We start from the raw sequence: 12038 nt of genomic DNA, 5'->3' as shown, positions 1-12038 counted from the left end.
ACAGTAAAACAGGTTTAAAAGGCACTGCATATCAACAGGACACTAAGTACTGCCTCCAGCCCCGCCCCACCCCTTGTTTGCTGCATTTTTCACATGCCTCTTCATAGTAGTGCATACCGATAAATCATCTCCTGATCACTAGTTTTATTACCAAACTCCTCAATAATGCGATCCAAGTCATTATTTTATTACTATAACATCTAAAAAAAGCTTTGCAAATGTCAGTGATATTCTTTGAGCGCTGGATGCAGAAGCAGCTATCTTGTTTGTTTATGTCCGTGTTATCTATGTGGTGCCGGGGCTATCTGTATTCATGAGATACGCCCCCCTTTTTTTTCGGCTTCTCTCGGCTCCTATTGGTCTCACTCGGCCATTGAATTGTTTTCTCGGCTTTTTCTGGAGAAAAAACGACTAGAGACCTGTTTTTTACGTCTTTTTGATGATGTCGGACAGGGTCCGACATTGGACCGGAAAGGGAAAATTGCAATGTCGGACCAGGTCCGACATGGGACCGCAAAGGGTTAAAGTCTTTCAGCAGTCAATGTCGTTGTACAGCTATCCCCATCTCGTCACTAAGGAGTTGAGTAGCTAGTTGAAGACAGCAGTGCAAGTACCAGGCTTATTGCAAAACATTATTCACAGCACAGATGTCAACACATTTCAGTTTAAAAAGATGTACATTTTTATTTCTGTTTAGAAATACTAAAAGACATTCAATGACAAATGTTTCAACTCAAAGTTATTTTTCAATGTGTTCCAAGTTTAAATGAATTTTGAATGATTGGGAGTTTCGTACAAAACTGTAAAAAAATAAAGGGCTTTGAACATGTTTGTCCAAACAGATACAAAACAGCTTGAACAACCCTCAAATACCTGTCTATTCTTATTGGATTGGAAACTGCAGAATTCATAACACCTTCACAAAGACAACACAACACTGTAAAGCTATGTGCACTATCCTTCATAGTCGTAGTCATAAGTATGCATGACATGCTGTTAAACATGTTAAACATAACGTGTATACAATGCTGCAAAACATATATTTCATAGAAACAATATTGGTGTGTGACAAATATTATGATAGTTGCATTATGTTGATTTTCAAATTGATTCTGCAGGATTGTGCACATAGTTATAATGTTATGTAGCCTCTAAGAAGATGTTGTGAATCCTACATAGTGTCCATTTCAAATACGACTGCATCATTTCTGTGTTCTGTGGCCATATTCAAACTGTCCAAAGTGCAATGTGTGCTGTATGATCTAATAGGGAAAGGGAATTCTGTGAGTGTTATTCTTCTCTCATAACAGTTCAGCAGTGGGTGTGTTTTGCTCAAGGCATGGCTGAAAATGGTTAGTACTCTTGCAGTATGATGTCATGTACTGTCAGCTGACCTCCTTCCTGTTGTCTTTTCAGAATGAGGTTTCTGGGCCTCCCGGACCAAAGGGTGCCAAGGGACACCGAGGGAAGGAAGGACCTGGCGTAAGTATTGGGGTTCAGAGTCAATAGCTTATTATAGAGACTAAACAGTATGTAATTAGGTTATAATTCTATTAAGGGGTTCTGATGACAAGATAAACCAAGAGAGCAAACTCCTATGTGGAACTACAGCATTATAGGCTTGATTCTCTAACTGTTTCCCAGGAAGTTACGGAAGTTTATGCTAAATTGACTGAATGCCAATGTTGTCGATTTTTGCTGGGGTGTTGAGAACTGAGCATTTGTTTTGCCACATGTCACAGTTCACACAACATGTAAATATGTCCTTGCATTTGGGACACAAACATGGTGGTCCGTTCAAAATAGAAAGGTAAGCCACACAAAATAACACCAAAACAATTGATTGTAATATTAAGAATTCATGTAGCAGGGGACAGAATTGTTCAGTATATCAGAGGATCTTTATTCATCAGTGCGGCAAATGTTATGATAGTTACATTATGTTGATTTTCAAAGTGATTCTTCAGGATTGTGCACATAGTTAGTGTTATGTAGCCTCTATGAAGATGTTGTGAATCCTACATAGTGTCCATTTCAAGTACGACTGCATAATTTCTGTGTTCTGTGGCCATATTCAAACTGTCAAGTGCAATGTGTGATCTAATACGGTATGCTGCGTGCTGTATGCTCTAATACGGTATGCTGTGTGCTGTATGCTCTAATACGGTATGCTGCGTGCTGTATGCTCTAATACGGTATGCTGTGTGCTGTATGCTCTAATACGGTATGCTGCGTGCTGTGTGCTCTAATACGGTATGCTGTGTGCTGTATGCTCTAATACGGTATGCTGCGTGCTGTATGCTCTAATACGGTATGCTGTGTGCTGTATGCTCTAATACGGTATGCTGTGTGCTGTATGCTCTAATACGGTATGCTGCGTGCTATATGCTCTAATACGGTATGCTGCGTGCTATATGCTCTAATACGGTACATGATTTTACTGCCCTGTTGACCAACACAGTGCTAAAACAATCCAAAGTGCTGCAGAGTTCAAATGAATAGCATTGCCTACTTCAAATGAATAGCATTGCCTACTTCAAATGAATAGCATTGCCTATTACAATATCTGCCTGCGTCATTGCATCCAATCTGTTAGTGTAAAATCCTAAACTTGAAAGAAGAATCGGAAAGAAGAAAGGAGTTAATTTCCTTTAGAGTTATTAAACTCAACAGAATAAACCCTGCTGAATGAGTGCAGCACTGTGAGCACGTACTGCACTGAACTCAGTGTGTTTCCTGTGGATAATGAACAAATAATATCACAAGGATTTTTGCGACTTGACCCCAGTTTAACTCAACATTAGACTTGTGTGTAGTTGGCCGTGATATTTATTATAATAATAGCCAATGTAATTTTATAACCATGGTTTAACTGGTTTGATACTGGGTCACGCTACTTTATTGGCATCTTCTGATTACAGGGACCAGTTGGACCTCCAGGCCCGCCAGGCGCTGATGTAAGTATATTATTTAGATTTCTAAACTGTTCTTATTAGTTCTTTGGTTTTAATGTAAATTATTTAAAGGCTAGGCTTAGGGCCAGGGTCAGGGTTCATTGTTTTCTGCAATAACTGCCAAGACTGGTATGACATTCAGCGGGAGATTTTCCAAAGCATTTGCTCCAGTTTATAATAAAACTCCTATTTCTCTGAAGGAAGAATACAATCCCCTGTAATGTTATAAAATGAGAAAGAAACAACTTGAGAATGGTTCATGTTTTCTCCTTTTGAATAACATGGGTAAATTATACACCAGCCTGGGCAGCCTTTGTTTCTAAAACCCATTTTTAGCAGTCATCAATCTGTAATATTGTGGGACTACAGCGGTTCCAAGAGTGCTTGCTCATTAACACTGTTATTATTTATTTCTTAGCAGACGCCCTTATCCAGGGCGACTTACAATTGTTACAAGATATCACATTATATAGATATCACGTTATTTTTTTACATACAATTACCCATTTATACAGTTGTGTTTTTACTGGAGCAATCTAGGCAAAGTACCTTGCTCAAGAGTACAACAGCAGTGTCCTTCACCAGGGATTGAACCCACGACCCTCCGGTCAAGAGTCCAGACCCCTAACCACTACTCCACACTGCTGTATTTGAAGGGAGTGGTACCATGGAATATTAATGAGCAAGCAAGGTTCTGAGTGGGGTTCCATGAGCTCCATGGGGTCCAAATGCAGTTAATGTAGTAATTCTGCATTAACTTACCTGTCCAGCTTGTTAACAAGATAAATAAGTTCAAACAGCTCAAATGCTTGACTCTAACTCGTACCCTATGCAACTGAACAATACTCATGGTTTTGTTCGTAAGCAATCCTGTTTTTGCACTGTTCTCAGCGTAATACACACGAGAGAAATAGAAATCACTTATTTGTTTAACTCGACTGAATGCCTCTTTTGTCTAGGAGTGTGAAATCCTGGATATAATCATGCGGATGTGCTGTAAGTATTGGATTTTATATTGATATCGTTTGTCGCTTGAAATGCTTTAGTGGCGGGAGGTTGATATTTGTATTTGCTAATTTGATAAATAACAGTTCATGTATTTTAGACTTGTCGTGTACCTAGGAAATCAGCACTTTCATGTTTGCCAGCAATGATAGCAGAACAAGGGTTTGAATACGGGTGCTCTGCCTCCAGACAGATGTGTAATCCCCATCACAAAACCAGAAAACAAATCGGCACAACCATCGTTCTCTGGTCACTGTCCCTCATATTTAAAAGGCACACAAATAAATGAATGCATATTTAAATACAGAATACAATACATCACTTGAAACCTTTAAACACCCACTCATAAGATATTTAGAAGAACTAAAGGGAAACGTTTTGACAAGAGGGCTTTATCAATGGCCTATGAATAGGACTTCTGATTTGGGGTTTTAACCAACAAAAAACGATAAACCCCCACCCTATACAAAAATAATAAAATTAGTTTATAGCCAATGGTTAATTAATTCATGCTGACTATCACTTTCCCATTAAAAAAAAAAACTACTACGACTACTACAAAAAAAACCCAGTGAAGCTGGGCAATGTCCCGCCTTCCTGACTTCTATCTATCATTGATTTGTTCTGAAAACTTTAAACCCACCCCATCTACTGAGTGACAGTACATTCCGATATTTCTATTGGCGACTCCGCTTGTGAGATTTAAAACAAGATTATAGTCAGGCTTGTTTGCAGGATTACAGTTAAAATATGGATGATTTAAAACAGAATTGCAAATTGTGGCGCAATTTGCAATCCCCCCCCCCCCCCACCAAAAAAATAACATTTACATAAAACTCGAAAATAGCTCAAAATATGCACCGAAAAATGTAATGAATAAACACTGAAAAACAGAAGCCCTGCCTATGTGTCTACACCTTGAATCAGACATTCAAGTCTTTGTTTATAACATTGCTACTTTTCTTTATTTCCCTTTCAACAGCGTGCTGTGGTGAGTACAGTCTTATTTCACTGCTAGTTTCCCTTTGATATATTTTTCAGTAGAGAAGTCAATTCTCAGAAGTGTTCTGATGAAATAACAATTGAAACCCCACTTTATGAAAGCAGTTTAAACTCTCTGATAACCTGCTACTGTTACTTGGTCCTTTTCAGGAGATATTTAAGTTATTTGATTTTCAAGTACAAAGCTGTAGCACAGGAAGTGATTTAGTTCCAGCAACTTTCACTTTTATAAAGCAAACTTTAGAATATCTGCATAAAATACAAGCAAAGAACCAAAAGATCAACAGATTCAACAGAAGAAAAGAGAGACCTGAGGTAATATTGCCAGAGCAAAGAGGAGGCAGGGATATGTATTGCTGCTCTATCCGTGTAGATTCATGCTTCTCCACCTGGGTGTTCTTCAAACTGAACTGAATGAAGAAACAATCTTGCTTTTCCTCAGAATGTAAGTGTGGCCCCCTGGACCTCATGTTTGTCCTGGACAGTTCAGAGAGTATCGGCATGCAGAACTTCCAGCTGTCCAAAGACTTCATAATCAAAGTGATTGACCGACTAGGCAGAGACGAGCGAGTCAAGGTAAGGACATTGTCTGAGCGTACAGGCTGGTTTGCGCAGGAGTGAGCCAAGACACACTCCAGTCCTGGGAATCCACACTGTGGGGGGTGGAATCAATGTGATTTGCTATATACAGAAAACCATCTGTTTTAATTTTCCGGTAGGATAAACAGAAAACACAGATCTGTGTGTAACAGAAAAATGATAAATTAGTGAGGAAATAAAACAGGTTTAAATTTCACCCCTTGGTGGTCATGTAATTCATCACACATCCTACACCGAGTCATGTCCAGATTCACTGTCAGAGTACTTGGCGGTGCGGAGTTGCAGGTAGAGATCCTGTACTGGTATACCAGGCCTCAGGGTTACAGCTGAGGTAGCCTTTCTTTAACCTCACTGTTTTCTTTTCCAGTTTGATGAAAATGAGTCCCGCGTCGGAGTGGTTCAGTACAGCCACAAGCAGACAGAGGAACTTGTTGCCATGGGCAGCGCAGACATCAAGTCCATCCAAGATTTGAAAGAGTAAGTTAGTTGAATATTACTGAATATTATTGTTCAATTCAGCGTCTCTTTAATTCACCCTCAAACTGCCACGCATTATGTCCTTGTTTTACAGCACTAACTTACAGCACTAACAGAAAGGTAGATAACCAATTCAATTGTGTACACTGAAGAATAAATAAGCATATATATATATATATATATACAGTATGTGGTCTTACCCAAATCTTCTGTTTTCTTCCTGTCCTACACTGCAGTAGTGTTCTCTAGCTAGGCTTGTCTTTCCTAGACCTGTGTCTGACAGGTCTGCAGTGTTGAAAGAGTTAACTAATGTTCCCTATAGTAAAAGCACAGCAAAGTGTAATAAAGCACAGTGCAATCATGGGAAATCATGGGAAAAGAATGGAAAAGGCATGGGAAAACTGCAACATTGACAAGCGAATTATGGTGAAAAACTTTAAGGGAAGTGCTATAATGATGTAAGATACTGAATTCGAAAAACCAACAGCAGAGTTTTTAAAACTCAAGGGCTCAACTAAAGTGTTTGGCTCTTGTATTCAATCGTGTTCTTGTGCACCACTCTGAACGGCAATTACCACCTTTTCTGCCTTACACTGTTAGAATTGCTACAGACCTTCCAGTGCTGTCAGTGTCCATCCATAACAGAAACAAAATAGTTCTTACGCATTTTCTTAAAATACCTGTAATTTTTCAAAGGAGATTTTTTTTATCACTCTGGTTTGTCAAAACTACAGAAAACTCTTTTCTATTAAATGTTGAATTTTTATTCCATTCATTCAGCAGAAAGCTACATTTTCAGGTCACAAGCATCATGCTTATTGCTCTAAAGACTAGTTCAGTTTCTGCCGCCACTGTTTGCTAGAATGATAGCAGTACTCTAATTGCAATTTATTTCCAGTCTTTATCAAACACTATCCTGGAGTTGGCTTTATCAAGTTGTTTATCTGGTTGAGTTTCTCAGAGCTTCATCTTCTGTCTCAGGGCTGTGAAGAATCTGAAGTGGATTGCTGGGGGAACCTTCACTGGGTCAGCACTGAGCTTCTCCAGGACCAATCTTCTGGATCGGTTCAGGCTGGAGAATCGATTTGCCCTGGTTCTGACAGACGGACGCTCAGACACATTGCGGGACTCCACCCCCTTGAATGAGTTGTGTGCGGTCAACACCCAGGTACAGTGCAGCGTGGTGCAGACAGAATGGGCTCATTCACTGGTCTCTCATTCCTGCCTTTCACCTCTGGAGCCCTGGGTTCCAGTCTAGGGGGCTTGGTGGGACAGACAGACAGACAGAAAGACTGTGGACAATTCACTAGCCTCACATATCTTTCCTCTCTGGAGGCCTTCTTGTCTGTCTGTCCTAATAGATCTTGTTGTTTACAGGTGGTTGCCGTTGGCGTCGGGGACATTTTCAAGAAGCAACCCAACACGGAGCAGCTTGGACAGATCGCCTGCTCGCGTGGGATCATCCTACAGAGGGACAACTACGCAGAGCTGCTGGATGACTCCTTCCTGCAGAACTTAACCGCACACCTCTGCAAAGGTATCCACAGAGCAGGCTCTCGCCTGTGGGACACACAGAGCGGTGGATTCATGTAACACACAGAGCGGTGGATTCATGTAACACACAGAGCGGTGGGTGAATGTAACACACAGAGCGGTGGGTGAATGTAACACACAGAGCGGTGTGTGAATGTAAAACACAGAGCGGTGGGTGAATGTAACACTCAGAGAAGAGGCCCTACTGTAATAATATAAACAACCACAAATCTGCTACAGATGCTACATGATGATCATTAAAATTGAACCCAGGACCCTGTATACAGAAGTTAAATATATATTTTATTAATAATTTACTTGTTTTTTTACAGAAAAGAAGTGCCCAGACTACACGTGTCCAAGTAAGTACAGCAACATATTTTTAGATCAGTGTATATATATATTTGTTTTGCAAAATATTATAATATTACAATAAAAACCCAACAGCAAGACTGGTGATGCCTCTTAACCCCATTCAAAACTGTGGACTGATATTATCAAAGCCTAAAACGTTTGCTTTCGTGATTTGAATTGATTTGCATGGCATGACGTTGGTGCTGTATTTGTGTGTTCACCTCCACATGTTGAATGGAGTTGAGTGGCTGACTTCCTCTCCTCCGCAGTCTCCTTCACGTCTTCAGCTGACATCACCATCCTGATGGACAGCTCCACCAGCGTTGGGCACCGCAACTTCGAAACCAAGAAGCAGTTTGTAAAGCGGCTAGCGGAGCGCTTCCTCATGGCAAAGAAGCCCTCCCAGGCGACGGTGCGTGTGTCAGTGGTGCAGTACAGTGGCAGCCAGCAGCAGAGTGTGGAGGTGCCCTTCTCTCGGAACTACACCGAGCTGGCCTCTGGGATCGAGCAGATCCAGTTCCTCAACAGTGGCACGGATGTGACGGCAGCGCTGGACTACGTGACCTCGCAGTACCGGGGTGCTCGGGCCAACACCAATAAGAAGGTCCTGATCTTCTCTGATGGGCGCTCTCAGGGTATCTCCGAGGAGGTGATCCAGAAGACCGTGGCAGAGGCTAGGGCAGCAGGCATCGAGATCTACGCGCTGGCTGTGGGCAGTCAGGTGAATGAGGCCAACCTGCGTCTCCTGGTCTCAGATAGGAAGGGCGCCTACAACGTGGCCTACGGGGCACGCCACCTGTTCAGAGTGTCCGACTACCCCTCTCTGTTGAGAGGGGTCTTCTATCAAACAGTATCCAGAAAAATCTCTCTGATCAGCTGAGATGGGGATCCATTGCTGGCGGGGGGAGGTAGGTAGAGAGGCCACAGGATTTTTAACAGATATGCATTTTAACCTGTATTTGGTGTAGATGGAGTAATTAGAACCTGTAGGTTTTTTATTTTATTTTATTCTCTAAATAATGTTCATATTACTGCAGGCTTAAAGCAAATGGTTTGTATGAATTACCATGGCGAATTGTCATCTAGGGACTCGATGCATCCTTTCAGAAACTGAAAGTAGTTGTATTAGTAAACCCATTCAGATACAGTCGCCATCTGTGCTGGTGAAAGTGGGTGCCTCCTGTAAACTCATAATGATTGCAGAGCAGCTAATACCTTTTCTGCTTCTTGTGACTTTTGGCAAGGGACAAGAACCAAGATCAGATGTGCTGTCAATGTTCTGTGCAGCAATGATGTACAGCATTACCATGGCAGGGAAGGCGCTGTAATTGATACAATTCAGGCCTCAGTATATAAACTCTGTATCCCTATCTCCAATACACACACTTCCTGCCTGCCCAAGACATGGAGACATGTACACTTTTGCATATTCAAAAAACATATATTCACGTAGCTTAGTACACAGTATAAAGAGACATTTTGTCTACCAAGCCTTTACATCTGTAATGCTCCATAGACAAAATAACCACTGCTTTACATTGTTTTTTTTCTTTTTCTCCTAGTTTTTTTTTTTTTTTTTTTTTTATGGTCTATTTTGAATTAAGTGTTTTGTTAAAAGAAGTCAAAGTCCAATTCCACATCTGTACTTGTTCGGTCACACAGCCCCCTTGCTGAGATTCACAGTCTTTTAAATGCAAATGTGAAAACAAGAAGAGAAAAATTTGGGATGGAGTGAATTTTCAAAGTAAAATTAAATAAACGACACTGGTGGACAAATGCGCCTTTTCCATGTCAGACTAAAAATCATTCAATCTAGATAAGAGAACTACATTCTAAAATGGTTTATTAAATATCAAACTGTGTTTAATCCACCTGTAGAGCACTAGAGAATCTTACATCACTAGGGAAATCGCCCTGGATTACATCAACAACCTACTGCATTTTAGGGGTAATCCTGGGTAACCATGGATAGGTGATTGATGCAGTCCAGTGCTGTAAAATGTTCTATTGCTGTAGCTTATCCCCTGGGTATAGGTTGATCAAATCGACCAGTAAGATAACAAATAACTGGCTGAAGTTTCAATGTAGGAAGATTGATACTGTTAACAAGGGTAACAAGTATAGAAGACCCTTTAAGTGCTGTGTCTTTATAATAATACATGATTTACAATACAATGTATTTTTAGTCTGTTTATTCATTAAATATAAGTTTGCATGCATGAAACAGTTCTGGATTATTGTCAAAGAAACGAGCAACAGTCCATGCTTTCTGAAGTGTTGCCTGTATGTTTCTGTAACTGGTCTTGTGCGAAGACACTTACCACTTACCAAGACTTTACTGTTTAACTACAGGTTCAGTTACACTGAAAAAAAAAGAATACCCTTGAAGCTTGTCGGACATATCAAGTGTAAATACTTCCTTGGTGCTATTAGCAAATTGACTTGTGTTTTATTATTTTATTAGCTTTTAATAATTAAGAGTTTTAAAAAAAGAATTAAAAAATATGCATTCCATCTGCCTTGTAACCATTGCCATTTGCATCTCCTTTCTCATTTTGTAAAGATGAAAGTCCACAAACCAATTAAATAAAAGTAATTTCACTAAAGCTCTGGTGTGTGGTTATTGAGGTTCAAAGTGCATTATGTTTGTCTATGTTTCACAATGAGAGGGCATACTGACAGGCTCTCCATTATTCTGACACTAAATGATTCAGGGACATCCACACTTTGAACAGTGTCTGCTATGTAGAGAATTATCCTGTAAACCAATACTGACTTAAAAGTTAGAGCTAAGTTAAAGTTTTGGGTATGCTTAATGTTAGGATTTTGATGACCTATGCTGAATACTGGAGACTTTCTGATGACTGACTTCTGTATTTCCATGCAAGACTTTTATAGTGTGTTTTTTCAATAATCTAGAGCTCATAAAAGTTGAATTTTCCCATTATTGAGTCATGTTAAAAGTACTCTTTCATTGAGTTATACTCCCTGGTTTCAGGGGCGTGTAATATAAAAATGATTATGATTCAACAGTAAGAGGAAAGTATGAATCAGGTGTCATTTCAGAAAGTCTGGTTCATTTAATTTAAATGTCACTTTTTAATTTGGGGGGAGGTGGGGCAGGGTCTAGGGTTCTGGGCAGTAGGAACACATTCTACAGCTGAATAATGACCATGTTTTTCATTGTTGACAATAACCAACACACGCTGGTGAAAGTTAAACTTATTTTTCCATTTTGTTTTAAGATTTCTCCATTAAACTGTTGCATTGCATGCTTCCTCAGGATGAATGCACTCAAAGAAAAGAACAATCATTGAATGCAGCATAAGGTCTGCTGTTGGAGTTACATTTTGTTTCTTAACAAAACATTGCAATTTCCCTTATTACATCTTTCATGTTTGAATTCATGCAGTTAGGCAACTGTAGCTTACTGCTGTGACTTATGAGTAAGTACTGTACATCCAGGCTCCTGTTAGTTGTAAAGCAACATATTTCAGTTAATATAATCAGGCAGATGTAACCTCTTAATTAATAAAGTTTTCACCAAGAGTATTGTATCCAGGAGTATTGTATCTTTAAAGGCAGTACTGGGGATCATTAACAATAACCAGTTACTGTTAACAAAAATTAATACAGAGCTTTAAACAGAATGCTATCATTGCAACTTCTAGTTTAGGGAACTGTCGACAATTACTGGAGAAGGCTGAAAATGAAACAGTATAAACTTTTACCAGCAGTGTGGAGAACTTTTGGCAATGCTGATAATAAAGTAGAATGAACAGAATTGGCAATAAGCAGCTATTATTAACAATTATCTGAATATACAGTTGTAGTCAAAACTTTACATACCCCCAATAGAAATGTATAATTTATTGAAAACAAATAATTATAGGAAAAATCTTTTGTAGCAAAAGTTTTGCTTTTGTGGATGAGGAAAAAGTTTCTGGAAACTTGTGGATGAGGAAAAATTATTTATTTCAGATTTGCAGATTTTTGCAGACCCCAGGGACTTTTATCCATGCATATGTAAATTACAGGACATCTGAGTTTAATGACAATTAACTTGTTTTGTCAACATGGAAATATGCCTGGGGTCTGCAAAAAAATACATTG

The 12038-nt window shown here is 39.6% G+C and overlaps 1 protein-coding gene across 1 annotated transcript in view; it reads left to right on the top strand.

Moving 5' to 3' along the window:
• Positions 1–10531, top strand: part of LOC117410999 (collagen alpha-1(VI) chain-like) — a 46488-nt gene extending 35957 nt beyond the window's left edge. The window contains exons 26-35 of the mRNA XM_034017998.3: positions 1417–1482; positions 2922–2957; positions 3914–3950; positions 4942–4950; positions 5404–5537; positions 5929–6038; positions 7020–7206; positions 7416–7575; positions 7904–7933; positions 8195–10531. Of these exons, the coding sequence (XP_033873889.1) occupies positions 1417–1482; positions 2922–2957; positions 3914–3950; positions 4942–4950; positions 5404–5537; positions 5929–6038; positions 7020–7206; positions 7416–7575; positions 7904–7933; positions 8195–8805 (1380 nt within the window). The 3' untranslated portion in view covers positions 8806–10531. The remainder of the gene's footprint in view (positions 1–1416; positions 1483–2921; positions 2958–3913; positions 3951–4941; positions 4951–5403; positions 5538–5928; positions 6039–7019; positions 7207–7415; positions 7576–7903; positions 7934–8194) is intronic.
• Positions 10532–12038: the final 1507 nt, after the last annotated feature.

The sequence above is a fragment of the Acipenser ruthenus genome, chromosome 10 (genome assembly GCF_902713425.1).
Source record: "Acipenser ruthenus chromosome 10, fAciRut3.2 maternal haplotype, whole genome shotgun sequence".
Taxonomy (NCBI): Eukaryota; Metazoa; Chordata; class Actinopteri; order Acipenseriformes; family Acipenseridae; genus Acipenser; species Acipenser ruthenus.
This window is presented reverse-complemented; position numbering and strand designations above follow the sequence as displayed.